Source organism: Eleutherodactylus coqui, chromosome 1 (genome assembly GCF_035609145.1).
Source record: "Eleutherodactylus coqui strain aEleCoq1 chromosome 1, aEleCoq1.hap1, whole genome shotgun sequence".
Taxonomy (NCBI): domain Eukaryota; kingdom Metazoa; phylum Chordata; class Amphibia; order Anura; family Eleutherodactylidae; genus Eleutherodactylus; species Eleutherodactylus coqui.
In genome coordinates, this window is record NC_089837.1 from 192,577,303 (window position 1) to 192,601,463 (window position 24,161).

Here is a 24,161-nt window from a genome sequence, read left to right on the forward strand (position 1 = left end):
CTGTAATGCATATTTTCCTGACAGGTTTGAATGGAAAAAATGTTAACAACTTGCAATTACTACCATAACTCTTACTTCAATAATTGTGAAGTAGAGGCTGTTGTGACATTAGCCAGTTTATTATATTCAGCACAAGAACATGCTAAAGAGAGAATGGTAATGCTGACTTACTGCACAAGAGGAATCATCGATTCAACATCGGTACTGTAGTTACATGTATCATTAGGACCACTCCTCACAAGAAATGCCCACCATGCAGTCAGCTGATTCACATGGATCTGCAACTCAGGAACAACTGATCGCTTGTGGATTAACGGAGAAAGCTGTGGGCAGCCACATATTCATTACGTAGGGCAAATACAGCATTAAATGTGACCAATTAAAGGGAATAGGGGACTGTGAAATACATGGTCATGCTATGTCCTCCACAGAAGAAGTCATATATTTCAAGCAGTTATCTAAGCTAGATGGCTAATACTCCTGAGCAGGTGACCCACAATTTTTGATTTTACATGCAGCAGTGTGAGATATTTCTCCATAGAAGTGGATCTACACACTGGTGTAACTATAGGGGATGAAGTTGCACCCGGGCCCAGGAGCCTTAGGGGGCCCATAAGGCCTCTCTTCTCTATATAGGAAGCCCAATACTATGAATAAAGCATTATAGTTGAGGCCCCTGTGACAGGTTTTGCATTGGGGCCCAGGAGCTTCAAGTTATGTCTTTTGATCTACGCACAGTTTTCTAGAACTGTGTCTCTTGCCCATTGCAAAAAAAATGTATTTTTTAGGCCTCTTTCACACTGGCTACAAAATCATTGCTACACAATGCATGTATGTGAAGCTCATGGTTTCCAATGGGTTCTTTCACATGGGATGTTTTATAGCCTGTAAGAACCCATTGGAAACCATGAGCTTCACATACATGCATTTTGTAGCGAGAGATTTTGTAGCTTGTGTGAAAGAAGCCTTACATATGTTATTGATGCTGCAGCTTATTTGCCACACAATTATTTTTGCACCCAAATGTCAGGGGCCGGCTCTGAAATTTTATCCTGGGAGGGAGGCAAGCACATAGCACTGGCCATGAGTTAAAGGTCCATCCTAAAGGTGCAAACATATGGTGCAGATGGCTGCACAAAGCCAAACTATGTCTGCGCGCTAATGGCAGCACAAATTATTGCAAATATTGTTCGGCCAGTAGCCACCATGGATAGGTGTAATTTGCCGCTCAACACACCATTTGTTTCTACCCGTAACTTATTTAACATAAATATTGCACCAGAGCAAACGTCAATATGTAAATACAGCACCAGAATCAAGGCCATAATATATATGGTACTAGAACCAAGCTCATTCCATAAATACAGTGTCAAAGCCAGGAACTATATTCAATCTCTATATACCCAATTTCTGACAAATCAATTATGAGTGAATTTTTGCACTCATAATGAAGATGAGTATCCCAGCTCAAAAGCAGATCTACAAACTGGAAAACTGCATCATAGAAGCGCATCGTAATCATATTATACAAAGTGGTTATACAAAGACCATATTACCACAATAGGGTGACCATATAGTGGTAGATACCAGTTGTTAGCGTGTGCTGCTGGGATCTGTTGTTCTACACGGGTTTCCAGCAGCGCAGCCCCACAGGTAGGGGTTGATTAAGTTGGCTGGGTGTGGATTTCTCAAGCCAGCCAATTCCCCAGGTCTGCTGCTCATATATACCAGCTCCTCTGCTGAAGGCTGCTGGGCTTTCCTCTGTTGCACCAGTGTGTTCAGTGTAAACAGTGTTATGCTCCTGCGTGTCTGCGCAGGGTGCCGGACATGAGGTGTGGACAGTCCTGTTCAGGGTGCATGGTGTGCTGTTGTGTATGCAAATCCCTGGCATGTTGGTGTGAGCTGTGTTCAGTACTGCTGCGTTTCGTTTTTCGTCTAGGTAGGTCCCTAGGTTACAGCATTAGGGCGATCACCCCGCATACAGGCAGGTTTCATGTGAAAGTTGTCTCGTTAGAGTAGCGACTTGCGAGACAACGAGGACCCTTGAAGTGGGCTTGCGGGCTTAAGTATCTTGGCCAAAATACGAACCAATACCTCGCATCGTATCTATTTACATCTGTTTATGCATGCGGGTATGCTTGGTGTTTTGGGCATTTGTCAGTTAGCGTGTTTTGTCTGTCCATGAGTTATGTCTGCTGTTGCAGAGTTTCGCCAGTTCATGAGTATGAATGACATAACACCAAATCTACACAAGTGTTCTGAAGACTGTGTAAATTAGTACGGTACAGTTATATTTAGTAATTCACAGGTGACATCCTCACTAGAGTTTATTTACCCAGTTTTTTTCCATCCTGCCAAGACCGCCATGAAGGCTTCTTCCAGCCACAACTTGTGTCTGTAAAGTTTTCAACAATTTTCCTGGATCCCAATAAACCTTTTTCAACCTACACAAATCCTGCTGTGAATTATGTGCTTATTGCTAAAATAATAGGTAAGGCATTCAGAGGGAAAAGCCAAAAGATAGAACATTCTGGGTTTTTTTCCTTCAAAAGAATAGAGTTCATATTTGTGCGAGTTTTGTGCTTTTTGCAACGTACAAAACTTGCGCAAGATTCTTGCCCGTGTGAATGTAGCCTAAGTCTTTGAAGCATTTATAGTGCGGTTTTCTAGTGGTCATTTAGTAGTAATAGTGCCCGTTAATAGTGTTCCCAAGTATTCTCTTAATAGTGAAAATATCCCAGGTGGCCCCGTAACAGTGTCCTCTATATTGTAAGTGCCCCTTAAAGGGGGTTGTCCCGCGCCGAAACGGTTTTTTGTTTTTTTTTAACCCCCCCCCCCGTTCGGCGCGAGACAACCCCGATGCAGGGGTTAAAAAAACAAACCGGGTAGTACTTACCCGAATCCCGGCGGTCCGGCGTCTTCATACTCACCTGCTGAAGATGGCCGCTGGGATCCTCTCTCTCTGTGGACCGCAGGGCTTCTGTGCGGTCCATTGCCGATTCCAGCCTCCTGATTGGCTGGAATCGGCACGTGACGGGGCGGAGCTACACGGAGGCGGCATTCTGCACGAGCGGCCCCATTGAAGACAGCAGAAGACCCGGACTGCGCAAGCGCGGCTAATTTGGCCATTAGAGGCCGAAAATTAGTCGGCACCATGGAGACGAGGACGCTAGCAACGGAGCAGGTAAGTATAAAACTTTTGATAACTTCTGTATGGCTCATAATTAATGCACAATGTACATTACAAAGTGCATTAATATGGCCATACAGAAGTGTATAGACCCACTTGCTGCCGCGGGACAACCCCTTTAATGGTCTTCATAGTGCTTCAAAAATGCCTTCAATTTAAGCTGCATTGATAATATTGTAGTAGTAATAGTGCCTTCAGATGCCATATTACACTATTTGTAAAAAATAAATAAATAAAACACCTAGAAGGAATTGTGGTTTTGCTGCAAAGCTCACATGGGAAGATGAAACAATACCTCTGCAGCACCACCTATAGGAAGGCTGCATTCTTGCAAGTCAATGTTAGACCTTTTAGACAAGCCTTGTAAAAATTACTGGGAATTGTAAGCCAACGCCAGAAAACCTACACAGACAGCTGTTTCGGGTGATTGACCCTCATCAATATGCAATAGGTTTCTGGCTAGTGAAATGCCTATAGATGTGGGTCAGGAAGGGTATCATTACTCCTTAAAGGGGTTGTCCTGCGAAACAAAGTTGGGGTATACACTTCTGTATGGCCATATTAATGCACTTTGTAATGTACATTGTGCATTAACTATGAGCCATACAGAAGTTATTCACTTACCTGTTCCGTTGCTGGCGTCCTCGTCTCCATGGTGCCGTCTAATTTTCAGCGTCTAATCGCCCGATTAGACACGCTTGCGCAGTCCGGTCTTCTCTCTTCTGAATGGGGCCGCTCGTGCCAGAGAGCTGCTCCTCGTAGCTCCGCCCCGTCACGTGTGCCGATTCCAGCCAATCAGGAGGCTGGAATCGGCAATGGACCGCACAGAAGACCTGCGGTCCACTGAGGGTGAAGATCCCAGCGGCCATCTTCGTAAGGTAAGTAAGAAGTCACCGGAGCGCGGGGATTCGGGTAAGTACTATCCGTTTTTTTTTTTTAAACCCCTGCATCGGGTTTGTCTCGCGCCGAACGGGGGGGCTATTGAAAAAAAAAAAACCCGTTTTGGCGCGGGACAACCCCTTTAAGAAGAGCACTTAGAAGGTGTTTGAGGAGACTTATGAGGCCAAACATGCTCCTATGTGAAATATGCAAATGGCAAGATGGAACAATACCTCCGCAGCACCACCTATTGGAAGGCAGCATTCAAAGCTCGGCGTGCAGTTACATCTCAGGCAGATATGCAAATCATTAGATTTCTAATGTGATTAGATGAACGGTCTTGCTACCTGAGGCCCTAAAAGTGGTTCCACCCTTGGCCTATAAAAGGCTATCAGAGGCTCCTTGTGTGCAGTGACCTCTTCTTCTGCTTGTGTAGAGCTTGTCGACCACCAGACACCTTCAATACACAGTTATCTACTTGAGGCCAGGCTCGTAGGCTTCCGCCACCCTGCCCCCTCCAAATGTATAGTTAATGCATTACATAGTTAATTTATAATTGTATTACAAAACAAAAAATACTAATCCAAAAACGTAAAAAGAATAAAGCCAAATACACAAAGCAGCAGTAAATAATTTTGAGACTAGGTTAACCAGATTTCGTATGATTTGATTAAATACCTGCTTTACATATCATATTTAAACTGAAAATGTATCATGCAGTAAACCAAGATGGTAAATAAACATAAAGTATATTGAAGATATTCACTAGGGATGAGCGAACGTGTCCGTTACGGACACATCCGCACCCGGACACCGGCTTTGCCGAACACTGCAGTGTTCGCGCGTAAGTGTCCGGGTGCCGCCGGGGGGCGGGGAGATGCGCGGCGGCGCGGGCGGCAGTAGCGGGGAACAGGGGGGAGCCCTCTCTCTCTCCCTCTCCCCCCCACTCCCCGCCGCACCCCCCCCGCGCTGCCACGGCGGCCCCCGAACTTTTTCGCCCGAACACTGAAGTGTTCGCAAAGTTCGGTGTTCGGGCGAAAAAGGGGCGGAGCCGAACGTGTTCGCTCATCTCTAATATTCACCAAGATGGTGCAAGAAGGAAGACATTCAGCTGCACAAGTAACCAATGGGTTTATTATTTACAATATTCCTGTAAATCCGCTCTGCTTTAGATGTAGGATGCCTGAATGCCACGTTTCAAGCCTGGCAAGTGACAGTGCCCCAATTAAGACCTAGGCTATATTGTTACATGTACTTGTATTTATACAGTGTTTCCAGTTCTGTATAATTGCTATGAGGTCATGCCAAGCGTTTCTGCCTACAAAACCTATCATTTTGCTAAGCATTCAATCTGCTGGAGATAATCATGTACAAAATGTGACAGCTGGAAGTTTTTGCCATTTCTTGCTTTGGGTTACAAAGAAACGATAAAGCTTCTTGGACGCATATACTTTGACCAATATTTAAGCCAACAGTCTTACATTTGAAGATTTTACACAGTCTCAGTACCCAGTGGTAACACACTGGCATGATGACATTGTTAAATAGCTTTTTGGAACTATTGGGAATGTAGTGAGCCAAAAATAATGTCAAGTTAGTTAAAAAATGTTTATGTTACATAAAGTGCATTAATCACTGTAAGGGAATATTTAACTGCAAGAGGCACTTGGTGCTTTACATGTGGAACATTACATGCTGGAAACCTTCAGAAAACACTACATGGTGTCTTGTTTCAAGCGACCCTCTGGTTTCAGGGCAAAAGTCTGGCCGTGACTCAAGGGGGGAGCCATGAACCAGTCTCTTCAAAGAATGTGTCTAGCAGCTTGTACCCATACTACAGGTTGTTCTGAGGGTAACTAGGTACTAGAAAAGTGCACTTAAAGTTACTGCTGGAGGCATGGAAACACTGACATCCATTTCACCAGACTATATTGAAGCTGGTAATGACCATTACATTATGAAGAAATAGCATGTTACTGATGATTTCCAACTTATATTAGGGATATTGTACCGTTTTGCTGTGATATATAAGTATAATAAGAGTCATTTGTGAGTTATGTACCAATATAGCAGCTCTCATGTCTCACAACTTAGTGAATTTTCCATTGTGACACATAATTAGCTGTCTTCAGTTGGGTTCAGACCACATTTAGGGTCAAAAAGTGATATTTAAACAGAACTGAGAATGTAATCACTGACTTTATGAAGGCAAACAGAGACCAACAGTGCAAACTTTATTCTCTGTTTGACCTTATTTGTGTTCACTTCCATCTGTTTTGGAAGACCTAACAGCAGTCATGTACTGCATTTGACTTTTTAAATGGAACCCTGGGATGGAAAGGTTTGAGGAAGACCTAAACAATGACTGAGCCCATCCTTATTATAAAGCAACTTAAAATACTCTATCACTTTAATGACTGGTATATTGTTTTTCCTTCTACTTTATTACCATTACTATCTTGGTTCACCTATAGGAAAGCTACCAACAGAGGTGTGCATAAAATATAGATGTCACTGTATGTTCAAATTGTGAGCCTTGCTCTACTGACTTCTTACCTTTAAATTGTCTGATTTTAGGAACATGTACATAACTGTTATTGACAGTAAGATATTATATCAGGACAGTATGATAAGAAGAGGAGCATCAGTGTTCTTCTTTGCTCTATTTTGCTGCATTCCTTTTTAATTGGACTCTAAATGGGTGGGCCACACAATCTAACCCTCATGTATTACTTTTTATAAAATGTTTAGAATGCGGAACACACCCTGTATTCACAAAGCATTAAATCTGTTTACAGAAAGGGGATGTTATAAGGGTGTTGCTTGAAGATACAACACAACTGGCCTGTTAAACAGATGTGTAAGGAATTGTCATTGACCGATTTTAATACATAATAATAATGATTTGCACTGTGGGCCTACATGTACGATCCACAGTATCGCTAAAGGCCCATTTACATGCAATGATTTTTGATGGCAAATGAGCGATAATCGTTGCGTGTGAATGCGGTCATCGTTCACTTCTCGTCTAAACGATGATTTTAAGGTGAGCTTAAAATCCATCCTTCAGTTGGAGAGAGATAATACAGACCGCACGCTGTGTTCTCAGTGGGTGCCAGAGATTACATTGTATTCTGTGGACAGCCTGTGCGAGAACAATGGAGCTGTATGCTAAGCTCAGACCACATGCTGTGCTCTGCCAGCTCCCAGAGACTTTTTAGACACAAATAAAGCTGAGTAAGTGTTAATGGACATTAGTATCTACTAACACTTTCTGCAAAATGATCGCTAAAACTGTCAATCTTTCAATCATTTGAAAGATCGACTTTGCATGTAAACGGGCCTTAAAAACCCTACCCCATGTTTACCATAAAGCATATTAAACTACAATGAAAACATATTGCAATGTGGGCAAAATGGAAATAACTTATGAGGCCACCAAGCTTATCCAGTTGTCATATCACGCAATTATCAGGAAAGAGAGTTTATATACTAAGTGCATTTTACATTTTACCTAAATATTTTTTAGCAAATATGAGTATAATATCTCTTGTATTACTTAGTTCCATGATTCTTAGTTTTGATTTTATGTATATTTATTCTTTTTATCCCTATGCTTTCTCTACTTATTCTGCAAAAGTGCCAGAGATATTGACTTATGCAAGATTTTTTTGCATACTCATCCATGGTAACTTGACAAATAAATGAAAGACAAAAAAAAACTTGAACAAATAAATTAAAGGCTGTAAAACTGTAGATAAGCAAATTCTTGGAAGGATTTCTGTTTAATCTTGTGCATGAGAAGCTGTAATTTAACATGAAGCCAATAAGACGTGATATGGGGGTCAAATAGCTGTATTAAAGAGATTTGCTTGTATTTCAATGTGATTGCCCCTGGGGCTGGCATTTATTCTCAAATATTTCCATTTATTTCCTCTACCAACCTCTTTTACACAAGCGTATATCGGCCGCCGTTTTCATGTCCGGCCTATATACGCTACGATCTGATGTATTGGATTCCAATGCATCAGATCACATGGCCGTATTCCCGCAACATAAAAGCGCTGGGCCAATATAGTGCCGGGCGTTTTTACGCCAGGCCGAAAAGATAGTCCTGGAACTATCTTTCCGTCCGGAATATGTCAGCTGCTGCATAGGCTCCTATGGGAGCCAATGAAAGCGGCTGGAGAATGGAGGTGGGAGGGAGTTTAGCAGCGTGACTACTAAACTCCCTCCCTCTTCTCTCCTCTCCTCCCCCTGGCTGTTTGCAATGGGAGGGGATGAGATAAGATCTGCCCCTCCCATTGCTGGCTGCAGACAAGGGGGTGCTTAGCTCCGCCCCTGTCCCACCCACTTCCATTGTAAACAGCCGGAGGGAAGCAGAGAGGAGGCAACGGCATTGCGGCCTCAGCATATATGCATCGGGGGCCCGTGCTGTCTAAATGGGCACACAAACATTAAATTTGTGTGCCTATTCACGCATTTTAGAAAGGGTCCTCAAAGATAAGCTGATCTCAAGGTGTCACACTGCTGGCTGCATTAACCTGCAATTCATTTGGAAACTTAGCAGTAAGTGACACTTTTTTCTGTAACACCACCACAGAGAACAAGTTGGGGATTATGAATGGTCTATTCCATGTTCCTAAAACTCTTAGGCCGTATGCAAGTTGCACCCAAGAAGCTCAGCACAACTTGTATCAGACAGCACATGGACATAGGTCTATGTATTGTCCCATATTTAGAGACCCCAAACATTACATAAAAATGGACACGAATGGGATATGAAGCCATTTCCATCACATGGGCCATTAGACTGCGTAAAAATTGTGCCATGTGAATAGCCTCATAGGCTATGATGGGGCCAGGTGCTGTCCGTGGAATACACGGGCGGCACATGGCTTGAATATATATGGGCCATGAGTGCTTGTTCATGGTCTACTATGTGAAATGCTCCTGATATACCATATACTCTTACTATATACATAGTGGGTCTAATGTACACCAACACTGACAGAACACAGAATGAAAACAGAGCTGAAAAGTCATTATGGAAATAATAAAGAGTTAATTATAGATAAATACAAACTAGCATGAATGCAAAAGTGTTAACAATGTACATTTTTGGTATATCTATGTGATATGTATAATTATGGCTTGCTGGCACATTTTCAGCATCAGCAACATTTCAGTAGATGGATAATCCCTGCTTTGTATCAACATCAGTACAGCCTAATGTTGATTCATATTTCAGCAATGTAATAAACAATAAAGGAATTTCAGAATAACCCCGAGCTCAGCATTGCATATTTATTTAAAGTGTGTTTTATAAAATTAACTGCTTCGGTACTAAGTCGATGCAAAAAGTGCTGCAACTTGTACAACGACATTTCTTAATGTTTTATATAGAAAAATCAATACGACTGCTGCTTGCTGACATTGTGTCTACAGAGTTACAGTCTGAACTTTCATCGCCTCTTTAGGCCAGGAGTAGGAATCCACTACAAACTGCTCATAGTCTGTGCTGTACATCCGGGAACGGACAAACGCCTCCTTATCCCCGGGCTCCGGGAAGACAGATGCTGTATTATCCTTGTAGGCATCCTCTACGATCTGCAAATATATAGGATTATACATTTTCAGAACATAGATCATAATAACCACAAATGATCTATGACTCCTGCATGGATTATTCAATCTAGATCAAACATGGCATCACACGCTGCTAGAATTATCAAAAGGTTTACTTGAAATGCACCATTCTTCTGCTACATATGCAATGTAGTTCATTTACACATACCAATCGTAGAGAAAAATGACCTGCGTAAATATCTTTACTGGTGTATGTTGCTATAGTCTCAATTGTGTTATTGGTAAGTCTAAGGCCTAGTGGTACAGGGGTGTAACTGCAAGTGTAACTCTCATCAGGCAGCAAATAAACACCTGTCTGTGTGCTGTCCCATATACACAAATACTGCACATTCACGAGCATTGCATGTCCTATTTCTCATTCATGTAACAGAAAGGCATAGACAATGCCATGAGCTTTTCCATGTGGACCATGGGTCCAAGTGAAAAACCATCCTGATGTATAGCCTAGGCTGATATAGGCTAATATAAGGCTGCGTGTTGTCTGTGTGTCCTACACAACTAATGTGTCTCTCCCTACAAGTTTGGAGACATTACCCCGATAAGGGCGGCCCCAATGGTCCTTATGTGGTGTCCAGGAAACACAGAAAACCACATCACTTCTTGTGCCCAGACACCATGTCACTCCCGCATACCTGAAAGCGTGTTTGCAGAATATTCACTTGCAACCCAGTTATTTGCTAAATATTTGATTGCTAAAATGATTGAATGGGTGCAGAAGGATACTGATAGGTATTTAATGTAGAAAACCTTAACACAATGACACCAAACAATAGGCCAAGGAAGACAAAATTCGTCAAGTAGGTTACTTAAATAAGTAATGCAAAACCCAATACAGAGACTTTGCCAGCCAAAAATGAGAGCATGCGGAATGCGGAAATGGCATGGTTTTCTGTGTCTACCGAACACCACATAAGGACCGTTGGCAGGAATGCCATTCAGGTGAAACACTACACTGAAGAACCAATGCGATCCACCTCAAGCAAGACTTTTCAGATGGCAACTTTTTTCCTTACCAGGATTCCGGCTTTCTTCTTGGTCTGGTACGTTTTTATTGTTACCAGAAGTCTGATGATGAGCCTTGATAAGGCAAAATGCGTTACAACTTGGTACCATCTAGGAATTTAATAGGGCCTCTTTATTTATTGGGCCAATATCTTGAGGCTGCCCTTATCATTTTTCTGTTGGACACTGGACGCGCGGTTATTGCATCTCCACAAGTATCATCCCATTGTAGTATCGCCTAATGCTGTGAGTCCGTTCTAAGTATTGAGATTTGTCTTGATGCTACTGTGCTGTTCTGACTCACCAATCCAGTTAGTAAGTGCTTTTACAATTTTAATTGTTGTATTTAAAGTTAAGTTTTCTATATAATATTTTTTCACCCAATTTTTCCATCTCGCAGCCTCAGTGGGAGAGAAAATCACAGATGTCAATAGACCGATTGCAAATATGGGTTCTATTTCCAAGTACAAAATTAGATATATGTCACAATACGTACAAACATCAATGTTTTTGTACTCGAAATGCTTAGCTAAAATTACTGAAATATGATCGATTCTGATTCTACACATGAAGTTATAATAATGACGGATTAAAAGGGAACCTGTCATCAGCTATAAGCTCCAAAAACTAAGTTATTGTGCTATAGTTCAGGTGATGTGGAGTGCAGGGCAACTTTTTTCATACTCACCCAGTCCCTTGTCCCCGCAGTGTCCTCCAAACTCTGTGCAAGCGTAGTCCCATAAAGATGAATAAGAGCGTGCATGTACATAGCTTTCTGAAAAGAGTCATGCCAGGGGACATTGCAGAGATGGGAGACATAGCTCCCTTTCCTCATAAACCTATACATCAATCTGCTCAGCTCCTCCGGCTCTATAACATCATGCCTGCAGTTTGGACAGCATGTTCAAGCTAACAGATTCCATTTATGCACATTTTCCTGCACCGCCAATGGTACTGTAGCTTACCTTCACAGCTATCTTTACAGAGACTTCTTGTATTGTCTGTAGTGGTGGGTAGAGACGTCCCTCTTCCAAATGTTTATCAGTAACCTCCTTAGCTATGACCTTTGTAAGAAAAGAGAAAAAAAATCCTCAGACAATATTAATATAAACCTTTCTGATTATAGACCCTTATATTAGAGGTTCACAATCTGCATAACATTACTGCATATATAATTAGCTTTAGAAAGAAGTACTTGACCCTTAAAATAAAAACAGTAGGTGGCACTATTCTAACATTAGTCCTAGAACCATAAACAACATTTTTCTTGAGACAACCCCTTTAATTGAAACGCTTCTTTCCCAAGTAGCAATTAACACAAGGGTTCACTTACTTTTTCTTCCTGTACTGTCATTGTTTACTCAATGTGCTCAATAAAAGGCAAGCAATGTACAACTGTTTGTGTGTTATTAGTTTAGATTGTGTAAGTTTATAATTGTGACTTTAGATATCAATCAGACTACATTTTATTAGTGATGAATGCAGAAATCCAGGAGACTCCAAAGGATTCACTTACACTTATAACCGTTGCAAGACAAAGTATAACTTATTGCACATTCCATTTCAGTTAACTGTGAATTTGGGAGTTTCATTGGTTTTAAATACTCATGGAAGTAAAAAAACATCAAAACAAATTATGCATATTTTCCTTTTGTGTTAAAGGGGTTGTCCAGTTGTAAACTGTTGATTCCATCTGCAGGGTAGGTCACCAATATTAGAACAGTGGAGGTCTGCCATCTGGGACCACTGCCGATCAGCTGTTCACCAGACTGGTGCTCTTTTGTACTGAGATGATCTCTGAAGGAAGCAGACAGCTCTGTTCTCACTGCAGTGGCCAAGCTTGGTATTGCAGGATAAATTCTTTCCAATAGATACCTTCAAATAAGACATTTTGTCCAGACTCAGGGACCTGTGGAAGCTCTCTGTTCTCCTCTTTCCCAGTTTGAGAAACTCTGTGTGGCTCCCACGCCGATTAGGTCCGGGGTCTCGGTAATGTACCATCTCCTCGCGTCGGCAGAGACTCAAAATGATGCTGTGGCTTTTAAGGGGAAATGGGAGAGAGAGCTGGGGAAAATTTTCCTAGAGGAAGATTGGCTTAAGTCTTTTGTCTTAACCCACACTCTAACAACCTCATCTAAATTTCAAGAAACCAACTACAAACTACTCTCACAGTAGTACAGAACACCCACAACTCTGGCCAGGATGTATCCCCAGACCCCAGATACCTGCTGGCGCTGTTCCCGGGGAAGAGGTAGTCTCCTCCATATCTGGTGGGAGTGCCCTTTGGTCTCCCCCCTCTGGAGCGATATAACTAACCTCTATAATGCTATCTTCAGGGACTCGGTAGTCCTTACACGGGAGGTGGCACTACTATCTATACTCCCTGGCTCCATAACCAAAAACAAAAAAAGCCCATTCAAATTCTTCCTAATAGCCATGAGACAAATAATTCCACAGCTCTGGAAGTCTCCCCTACCTCCCTCGAGGATCCAATGGCTGGAGACTGTGGACCATATAGCACAAATCGAGGAAATAATGGCTCGAGACGAGAACAAAAGAGAGAGATACTACTCAATCTGGTCAGCTTGGATACTATTTCGCAATTCCAACGACCTAAAGACCTGGCTCCAATCGGGCGTTGTTCCAACCTGAATCCACTATCCCTAAGGTACACATTACTAAAACACAAGTTGCTTTAGTGTGGCCATTAGTGCTCCACACCCCCCTCCCTCACCCTGCCCCACTGACCCATCTTCCCCCCCCTCCCACTCTGTCCTCTATTATCTATCTATTTCTTTCTCTTTTTCTTTCACTACTAATCTCGACTATGTTAATCTAGTTATTTCTTTCGCTAGTTTATACGAAATGTTATTTGAACGACATTTATGACAAAATGCACAAGAGCCATTGAAACAATGTGTATATCAAGTTAATACGTTGTTCTCTCGAAATTGTTCAGGTGTGCAAACCCAATAAAAATATTTTGAATCATAAATTCTTTCCAACTCCATAGAGGCAGTCAAAATAATCCCTGGATCAACACTTTTCAAAGAGGGTTCCCTCCAGATTCAAGTCTGGCAGTTGAAAGGTCCCCCATCAACAACTCATTCTGCTTATTTAATGTCTAAATCCTGTAATATTGTAGCGCTCTAAAAAGACATCTAGTCCCCTCTTAAACTCCTCTATCGATTTTGCCACGTCCTCAGGCAGAGAATTCCACAGTCTTATTGCTCTTACAGTAAAGAACCCCCTTCTATGTTGGTGATGAAACCTTCTTTACTCTAACCATAAAGGGTGCCCCCTTATCACCATCACAGTCCTGGGTATAAACAGATCATGGCAGATATCCTTCTACTGTCCCCTAATGTATTCATACATAGCTATTTGATCACCCCTTAGCCATCTTTTTTCCAGGGTGAATTATCCCAGTTTTGATCGCCTCTCTGGGTATTCTAGTCCACTCATTCCATTTATTAATTTAGTTTTCCTTCTTTGAACCCCCTCAAGCACTGCAACATCTTTCCTGAGCCCCGGTGTCGAGAACTGTACACAGTATTCCATGTGAGGCCTGACAAGTGCCTTATATAGTGGAAGAATAATGTTCTCGTCCTTCATCCCTATACCCCAAGACTTTATTTGCTTTTGCAGCAGATGACTGAAATTGATACTGGTCATTAATAGTGACCCTCAAAGTGACCCCAGTAGTAATGGTGACCACCATAGTGGCTGCAGTAGTAACTGTGCCCCCATAGTGGCCACAGTAGTAATAGTGTCCCCCGTAGAGGCCCTAGTAGTAACAGCCACCTCTATATAGTAATAATGACCTCCCATAGTAGTCCCAGGGACGCTGCCCAGCCAGAGGCCACCAGCAACCCCTCTATTGGCCTCTGGCCAGGCAGCATCCATACACTCACCCCTCCTGCAGCTCCTGTCCAGCAGCTACAGCTGCTGCTAAGTCTGTGACCGCTGAGTCTGTGACGTCAGTGGTTATAGACTATGCACTGCGCCGCAGGACCAGAGCTGCAGGCAGGTGAGTAGAGTTCCTTTAAAAATGTTACCAAGGTAGCTCCTGCCGGGTTACACCGGGTTCAGATTGGAAGCCACTGCTCTGACCCCTGTGTGGTGGCCAGCACTCATAATTGTAAGCACAGCTTTAATTGAGATCGGGCTGGGATCCCACTGATTTCAATGAGAGCTACACCTGCAATTACGAGAGGCTGCACTGTATCCCGGCGGGCGCTGCCTGGATAATGCCTTTAAGGTTTAATGCGTGGCGGACGGGCCACATAAAATGAGGCTGTGGGCTGGTTTCAATCTGTGGGCCTTGTGTTTGATATGTGTGGACTACGCTAAGGATGGGTCATTATTAGTTAACAACTGGAAAAACCCCTTTAATGTGGAAACCCTACGCAAACAGAAACATTGATATTTTCCTATAAAACACATTCCCCATGACAGGTTAGATTGTAAATAACTTTTATTGCTGTCCAGCTGTTTTGATCTTTTGTTTGAATTGTGTGAGGTCCCATGTAAGGTTTTCAAACTTATTGTCCACGTAAAGCTAAAGTGTTTAAACTGATCGAAAACCAAATGAGGTGTGAATCATTAGTATTCAAAAGACATCTGTTAACAGTACATGCATTGAGAATCGTTTAAATCTCCTTTTTAATTCCGAGTTTATATTGGTTTATAGATTTTTTTTACCTTGCTGTTATTTTTGGCCTTACTGTGAATACATGTATAAAATATGGCACAGTCTAGAATATTCACTATATTTTTTTTCCCCTGAATAGTTTAAAGACTTCATTCATGATCATATTGCTTTGCTGTGAATGGTAAACTTATAAAGGTGATGGTTATGAATATGGCTAGGGCTACACGGCGACTTTGGCCGGCGGTCGCGAAACCAAGGATTACTGTGCAGCACTGCGAAAACTCACTGCCTCAATGGAGTTTCAATGAGAGTTGCAGTTTGCAGCAACCACAATGTTGCAATTGCAAAGAATACAATCCATTCTCCATGTAGCCATAGCATTAAAAATAAATAAAAAAAATCACACTTTACCAACAATAGAGGCTAAAACAACATAATTTAAAAAAAGGCAAACGATTCTACAGCTTAGGGCTTGGCGTTTTTACGTTTGCCCGTCAGTGCCTGGTGATTATATACGCAGAGCCCGCAATGCCGTTGGGCGGGGGAAGGCAGTTTAGCTCTGCTAAACTGTCTCCGCCTTCTGTCCCCCTCGCCGGCTCTTGGCAAGGGCAGAAGGTGGGACAGGGCGGCAGCTAGTGTGCTAAGCTCCTGCCCCTTCTCCCCCCCTTGTCAGCAGCCAGCAATATGAGGGCGTGGGATGGGGAGGGAGCTTAGCAACTAGCTCCACCCCTGTACTGCCCCTCACATTGCAAACAGCTGGCAAGGGGTGGAGAGGAGGAGAGAATGGGGAGGGAGTTCAGCAGTCATGCTGTTAAACTCCCTCACACCTCCCTTCTCCGGCAGCTACCATAGGCTCCCATAGGAGTCTATGCAGCCACCATATTGTGCCAAGAAAGATAGTTCCAGGACTATATTGGCTATATGCTATATTGGCCCGCCAGGCACTTTTACGCCAAGGGAATACGCCCGTCTGTTCTGATGCATTGGAATCCAATGCATCAAATGGTAGCGTATATCGGCCAGCCGTGAAAGCGGCGGCCGATATACACTCGTGTGAATAAAGCCTTACAGTTATCTTCCTGACTTCCCATAAACATGCACTATATTGCTTATATGGACTGAGGAGTATAAACAGGTGCAAGACACCTATGCTGTTGCTTTAGGTAAAAATCCAGTCCACCCAATCTCTATTTCCAAACACCAGAATTGTCAGGGGACAGTTGGATGGCCCCCACAGACATTGTCAGTTTATCCTAGCAGCATCGGTGGGATGCTCAGACAATAAAATCTAATGTTCATGACTACGGCGTTACTACATATGGGAGGAATTACCGATCCAGCAGCTCGACTACAATGAGGCTGGGTTCTCACAGGGCGGAATCCCGCTAGAAATCTCGCAGTTTTGCTCCAGCGAAAAACTGCAAGATTTCCGCCGGGTAAGAGCAGCTTCAAAACCTACGGCACTTAGCTGCGGGTTTTGGAGCGGCTTGGCTGCATGCTGCTCCATTGCAGCTGGTGCTCCCATAGAGAGCAGCGCGGCCGCAGCGGGAAAAAATAGACGGCTGGGGAATCCGCACTGCAGCACCTGCTATTGCCAGCTTTGCAGCGATGAATTGCCTGTCCCATGTGGACAAGATTTTTGACAAATCTCATCCACATGGCTGGCTAACCCTGGGATTAGCGGCCGTAGGCGGATTTGCCGCAGTGAAATTCCGCACGGAATTTCCGCAGCCAATCTGCCCTGTGTGAACCCAGCCTTAGGCATGGCACTGGCTATTCCCATTAGTAGCACTTAGTGACTGCAGGTATTCACCCTTTAACCCACTGTTAAGTGATATGGCCTTCACTGCTATGAATCCTTAGGGTGCATCACCACAGTACCAGCTAACTGGTGGAGCAAACAGGCAACACATTCAAAAAAGCCAGAGGTCAGAAATGCAGAGTCAGAGTGAATGTAAAAGCCAAAGGGTAATAAGAATACATCAAACACAGGAAACAGATCAGGGTGAAATACCAGGAGGACTATAGCAACCAGAACAGCAAGCAAGTATAGTAGTAGAAATAAAGCAACAATCACACTCATTGGCTGATAGAGAGACACACTGACTGGTGTACTGGTGGAGACTATGCAAATAAGGAAGATTGAACAATACCTCATTTGCATATTACCCAGAGGAGCATGAATGGCCTTAAAAGTCTCTTCACTCACCCACCTTCTAGGTGCTCTCCCTAAGGTTCCTGGCAGAGACTGTGACAGGTAAGAACCAGGAAACATAAGGTGTAAAAGGGACACACACATGCCAACGTTGCAATTACATATCTGCATTAAACGTTCTGACTTTAAAGCTATAAATTGGTGTAGACACACTATACTTTACACCAATTTGTGGCGTAAATTATAATACGTTTGGTCAAATGCTGTAAAAATGATACAACAACGTTTCATAGTACACATGAATAATGACCCAAAACATACCACAAAAGCAATCCAAGATCTTCCTAAGGCCACTTTCACACAGTCGAGAAAATCCCTGAGAACTGTACGTTGCAAGATGCACGAATATGAACCCCATTCTTTTGAATTGGGTCGTACACATGAAGCAATTTTTTTCCCGCATCACATCGCAGCATGTCTTATCTTTGGGCGTTCCCCCATTGTTTTCAATGGGGCTGGAAAAAAACATTGCATGGTGTGCGAGGTGCACGCGAGTGCGGTGCTATGCAAGGCTTCCCATTGAAACAATAGGAAACACACCGATTGCTACTTCCCTGAAGTGATGGGAAGCATTTTCAATACAAAAATGCCTCACATCTGCAGGAACATTGCACGTTCTCGAGCGCAATATCTGGACGAGTTTCACTGCCTGATATCGTGCTCGCCTGTATGAAATTAGCCTAAAGCAAACAAATGGCTCTTCAATAGCTGAGTCAGTCATCTGACTTCAACCTGGCTGAGTTTGATTTTCACTCACTGAAGACAAAACAAGGCAGAAAGACCCATAAACAAGTAGCAACTGAAGACGGCTGGCAGAACATCTCAAGAAAGGAAACTCTCTGTCCCAGACTACAGGCAACATTGTATCCAAATAATAAACTTATAGTTCTACTGTAATTATGTGAGTTTCCATAATTTCTTTTGTGCTTGTGAAAATGAAGGGATCGTGTAAAAAATGGCTGTAATTCCAAAATTTTGAATGCAACATTTTTGTACAAATTAAAGCTGAAAGTCTACACATTAATCAACACTTTAAGTAAATGGGACTGAGCCTACAGTATCATTCTGGGCCATGGCAGTGTATGGAGGTGTGATAGCCTCCGTGTGCAGAGTCTCCAAGAAATAGTTGACTGGTAGGGGTGCAGGGTGTTCAATCGCTTCCGATCTGATATTGATGGCCTATTTGGAGGATACTTTATTAATGAAAAAAAAGCCTTTAAAACCCCTTTAAGCTCTGAGCAGTGTAGGATTGCTATACTCCTGTATGAGATTGACTGGCTGAGTTAATAGCCAGCTTTTATGTTATCTGTAGTAAGTGGCACACAACATAAAACTGCACTCTCAGCGTCATTTTCTTCTAGTATCAACCTCAGGATTTCCTTGTTTCTTTCCCCATTAAGAATAATCATTTCTAAATGAAGCTTTTCTCATGCAGTCAGCAGGACTATATGCCCAATCATGCTTTGCCACCTCTTCAGCTCCCTGTCACTGAAGTAACAGTCCATTTGTTGTCAGCAAGAAAGGCTGGCATTCAGGTGTTCGTTTTCCAAAGCCAAATAAAACCACGCAGAACTGATTTTCAGTGATAAATGTGAGGTATTTCAAGCCATAATACCTACTAATTGCAGACAATTTCACCGTGATGACAAGCAATGTTCCCTGTTTTTATGAGCTTTACCAGGCAGAACAAAAAAAAAAGTCAAGGATTTTACGAACTAATGAAATAGTTTTGGCAAAGCTGTCTGCATGCTCAATTATCTTCATAGATAATCCCATTAAAAATGTATTCTGGAGAAAACTATGCTGTGGGGAAGCCAAGAGGTGCACGTGCTGCCTATCATTAGCTGGGAGCACAGAGCGCTAAACTAACAAACTAAAACCAGCGAAGTTCAAAGACACCATAAAATCTTGAATGGACTTCTAGATGTGCAGACAGATTCTTCTCATTATTAAAACTGGAAGCCACTGAGCACTGCTTCAATAACACTGTAATATCTAATCCCCCTCCACTGATCTTCGCTGGCTGATGGTTTATTGCATTAGATCATATAGGACTCCCCAGAGTTTGGTCTACGCAGGACAACATTCCCAACCATTCTCCATATGCTGAGCCACTTTTTCTCTTTTTCAGTGTATATGAGAGTCAGGAGCTCCACAAGCAATAGTATACTATAGAGCCAGATCATATATCTTGGAATAATCAGAAGGAGATGCCATTCTTCTGAATAACGCTGCCAGCCGACTTTCAAATATTTAACAGCCCAACCTGCCTAAATGAAAGCCACAAATTCCTGAATACAGGTCTTCATACTATATCCCTAGCATGTCATACCTATTTGGCAGTAGAGTGCTGTTTTTCCTCTCTACTGCATTTATGGGTCAATTTCTCTACATACTGATGAGAATTTTTAAATTCAACTGTAAAACTTTATGCTCATGGCTATGGAGTGTAGTTGTGCCTGAATGAAGGACATTTCTTCCCCTTCACTGGCTTTTCAAACTCCGCACCAGGGCGCAGCAGTTTGAAAAAAGCCGAGGAAAGATAGGTGCCGCCCAATAGGGCATGTCCTATCTTTTCTCGGCTGTAGTATTCATGGCCGAGAAATCCCGATAGTGAAAATGAAAACTACTGAAATCCTATTGAAATCAGTGGTTTCATTTTGCCCCGTTATATGGCCGTATAAGGGGACAAAAACAGGCCCTTGATAATTTTTCTCCAGTGTGAACAGTTCTGTGTCCAGATTTAGAAGGGAGCAGTTCTATCTGCCTTATTCTCATTTAACAAACAGCTCCTCGTCACGTATGTCGATCTCTAGGCAGCGTTCGACTTGGTCGACAGAGAAGCCCTCTGGAAGGCCTTGCGTGGCGTTGGCATCCCCACATAACTTCTAAACCTACTAAAAGACATTCATCAGGGCACATCCGCCAAATTCGGTATCAACGGTTAAACCTCTGCTAGTTTTGAGACCTCGTCTGGTGTTTGACAAGGTTGCGTCTTGGCTCCTGCACTCTTCTGCAGGGCCATGGACTGGATTCTTTAACGTATGTAATGGGGTCACTCATCCGGAGTACCACTTTACCGAACTGGACTATGTTGACGATGTTGCACTCTTGGATGTCACATCTAATAATCTGAGACACTCATTGGAACAGTTCGATTTTAAATCGTCCTGTATTGGGCTTCACATCTCCTGGCAAAAAACCAAGCTGCAGAATCTAGGAGCGGCGCAATCCCTCCAGACCTAGATGTAAACGACCAGAGAGTCGACACTGTCAGTAATTTTGTGTACCTCAGAAGCGTTCAGCACACCGGTGGGAGGGCGCTTCCAGACATCCTGCGGAGAATAGCACTGGCAGCCTCGGCGATGAGGTCCCTGGATAAACTCTGGCGGAGGCAGAACATAACACTCAGGACTAAGATTCGATTCTACCAGGTCAATATTATTGTACGGCTCGAAGATTTGGACCTTGCTGTCGCATACCACTGAGCTTCTGGAGTCCTTTCACATGCGATGCCAATGCCAGATTCTCCATTGGTTTAACTCCATCAGAAACAGCGAGATACAGGCTTGCACGGGGATTGCGTCAATCACAAAAACAATAACAAGGAGACGACTTGCACTTTTTGGTCATGTTGCACGCTTGTCAGAAGCTGTTCCAGCCCACGGTGCTCATACGCAGCAATTGCTAGGAAAATCGAAAGACGACTGCCTGCCGGATGGCAGAGGCCTCCTGGTCATCCGCGGCGCTCGTGGGTGCAACAGAAAAGCAACGGTACCTCCTCCAACATCAACACTGAATGGAACAATGCTCTTAGTTGTGGTCATTCTAGATTGGCACTACGACCCTCGTCATGCAAGCGAGATAACTATTAACATTCACAGCCATTCGCTGTCTCTTAGAGCCCTTTCACATAGAATGATCATTGTTCAAACAAGCAATCAATTTTGCAAATATGAACAAATCATTTAGTTTTTATATGGCCAACAATTGAATAGTGAACGATAAATTGCTCATTTATAATTTGCTGTTCATTTTCTGCAGGCATAAAATCATTGTTCATCGTTTGCCAGTAGTTCCATGTAAGAGGCGATCGTGTAGTTGTTCGCAAACCATTCCCAGGCATTTCCACACTTCCCTGCAACGATCAACTGAACAAGCTATGATGAAAAAATGTAACCGCTATCTGTGCGTGTAAAGCAAACGACTCGTTCAATCATTGCAACAATTGCCCTGTGTAAAAGGACCCTAAGGCCGCCTTTACACTGGCAAGAAAATCACACGAGATTTGTGCGTTGCGAGATGCACAACTATCACGCAAATCTGAACCCCATTCTTTTGAATGCTGTCATACACATGAGCGATGTTATTCTGCATGGCACCGCAAAATCGACATGTTCTATCTTTCTGCGTGCTCTCGCATCGCAGCGCCCATTGCTTTCAATGGGGCCGGGCGGCAGCATCACACCATCTCCTAGGCGTACGCAATGCAATGCGAGGTCTGCCATTGAAAACAATGGGAGAAACTCTGCGATCCTGCACCAAGGCTGTCAGCTACATCCCCCAAGGAATGCAAGGCTGTTTAACATAAAAACGCCTCACATCCGCAGAGAGTGCGATATAGGGCCATGATTCACAGCTCCATATTGCGCTCACCTGTGTGAAGTTAGCCTAAAGCTACGTGCACATTAGCCATAACTATAAATTGTACCCTAGAAACTTGGGTGCAACTCACCTCGGAGAGCACACAGGCACCAGTCCATGTGCTGTCCAATATACACGGACACAGCACATTCATATGCATTGGCTTGTCCTATTTCTTGCTCGTGAAGCAGACTGGAATAGAACATGCCATGAGTTTTTCCACGTGGACCATGTATATAGCCTCATTGGCTATAATGTGGAATTACACAGACTGCCCAGAGCCCAATAATACACTAGTGTACACCTAGTCTAAAGTGGAGAAAAGTACTTACCACCCACCTGTTGCTCGTCATCACCTTCCACACCAAGGATCAACAAAGGTATTCAATCATTAGACACTTCTATGCTTAGAAAAGAAGCCGTTCTTTTAATTTACAGGTGGAAGGACCTCAATATTGCCTGGGAAATTGTATTTAATCGACTGTTATCAATCAGCTTAATGCTTGTATTACATTTTACCAGTTTTCTGTCTACAATCCTTTAAGATAGTATATTAAGTGTTGACAGCACCATCTAAATACAAAGAGTGGTAAGATAAAGTTTTGCTAGAAATACGGAATGCACAAAATCAGTAACTTAAGCTAGATCTTTTTTTTAATGTGTTCAGCGATAGATACCCAGGTTTTCAGAGTTAGGCCAATTCCACACGAGCGTAATATGTAATACCCAAGTCCTAGCCCAACTGAAGGTCTACTTACCCAAACTGGCAGCATCATAGATCTCTATGACACTTTTAGTTTAGACCCACATTTGGCACAGGACGTGTGGCTGTAACTTTGGCGCACAAATGTGTGAATATTTTTGCTCCTTGTTGGAAACTGGCCTTACTCTTTCAATTCAACTATCTTTGTTTAACAAATGAAGTTTTATTGTACCTCTGGCTTAGCTGCATGTATCTTACTCACACAAGAGCTTATATTTTACATGCTTACTACAGTCATTTATGACATTTTCTTTAGAATGTGCAATGTATACTCCTGCTGGAGACTTTATAACTACAACCATAATGAGAATTGCTCGGTGTTGCAATGGAAAATCTAACATAAGACGTCTATGCAGGGGAACTATTTAACCTTCTTGTTAGGAAAGAGAAAAAGCCTGTAATAGAATACAATAAAATTTAATTTTCTGACTTGAAATTCAGCTAAAAATAATGTGCGCTGCCAGTAATCGCTCATGTCCCAGCCTGGGTGTTGCTTACCTCAGCAGTAGTCAGGAAGATGTCATCACTAATGTGCCTCACACCACAAGCAACAACTCCTAAAGCAACACCTGGAAAGACATAGGAGTTGTTACCCTGCCCAGGGTACAATGTTTGTCCATTTGGAAGAGTGACAGGATCAAAGGGACTTCCACTTGCAAAAATACCTCGGCCCTGTAGTTAAGAGAGATTTATGAAAAGCTAATATGTAGTTAGAGTAACAACCATTATATCATGATAATGTGTATTTCCACGTCATCCAAGTGCCAAGAAAAAGCATGATCATTTAGTACTCCCCAAGGTGTTTTCTTACTATGTAATCAACCTTTAATAAGGATCCATAGGAAACCATCAGTAACTGAGGAACATTGTCAATGCAGTCCTCCTCTTTTAATCTGAAGGGGTTTGTAAGCCATTGCATATTGCTATAATATATTATCACTTACTCATCATGAAGATCCAACCCCCGGGACCCCACTAACCCTCAAAATGATCTTTACTGTTTTCTCCTGCTGAACCCCTGGGACACCTGCTCACCTGAATGGTGCTTTACAGTTGCAGCCCCCCACCCAATCAGAATGGTATTGCATATGACACAGGAATCGGAGTACGATGTGGACACCCGGCTTACAAAAACATATGTACTTTTATTATAACAAAGAACCGT

At 42.8% G+C, this 24,161-nt stretch overlaps 1 protein-coding gene across 1 annotated transcript in view; it reads right to left on the minus strand.

The window, feature by feature from the left end:
• Positions 1–9,362: 9,362 nt before the first annotated feature.
• ME1 (malic enzyme 1) overlaps positions 9,363–24,161 on the minus strand; it is a 283,827-nt gene continuing 269,028 nt past the window's right edge. Inside the window, exons 12-14 of the mRNA XM_066604990.1 lie at positions 23,495–23,668; positions 11,686–11,784; positions 9,363–9,679 (exon numbers count right to left, since the gene is read on the minus strand). Of these exons, the coding sequence (XP_066461087.1) occupies positions 9,512–9,679; positions 11,686–11,784; positions 23,495–23,668 (441 nt within the window). The 3' untranslated portion in view covers positions 9,363–9,511. The remainder of the gene's footprint in view (positions 9,680–11,685; positions 11,785–23,494; positions 23,669–24,161) is intronic.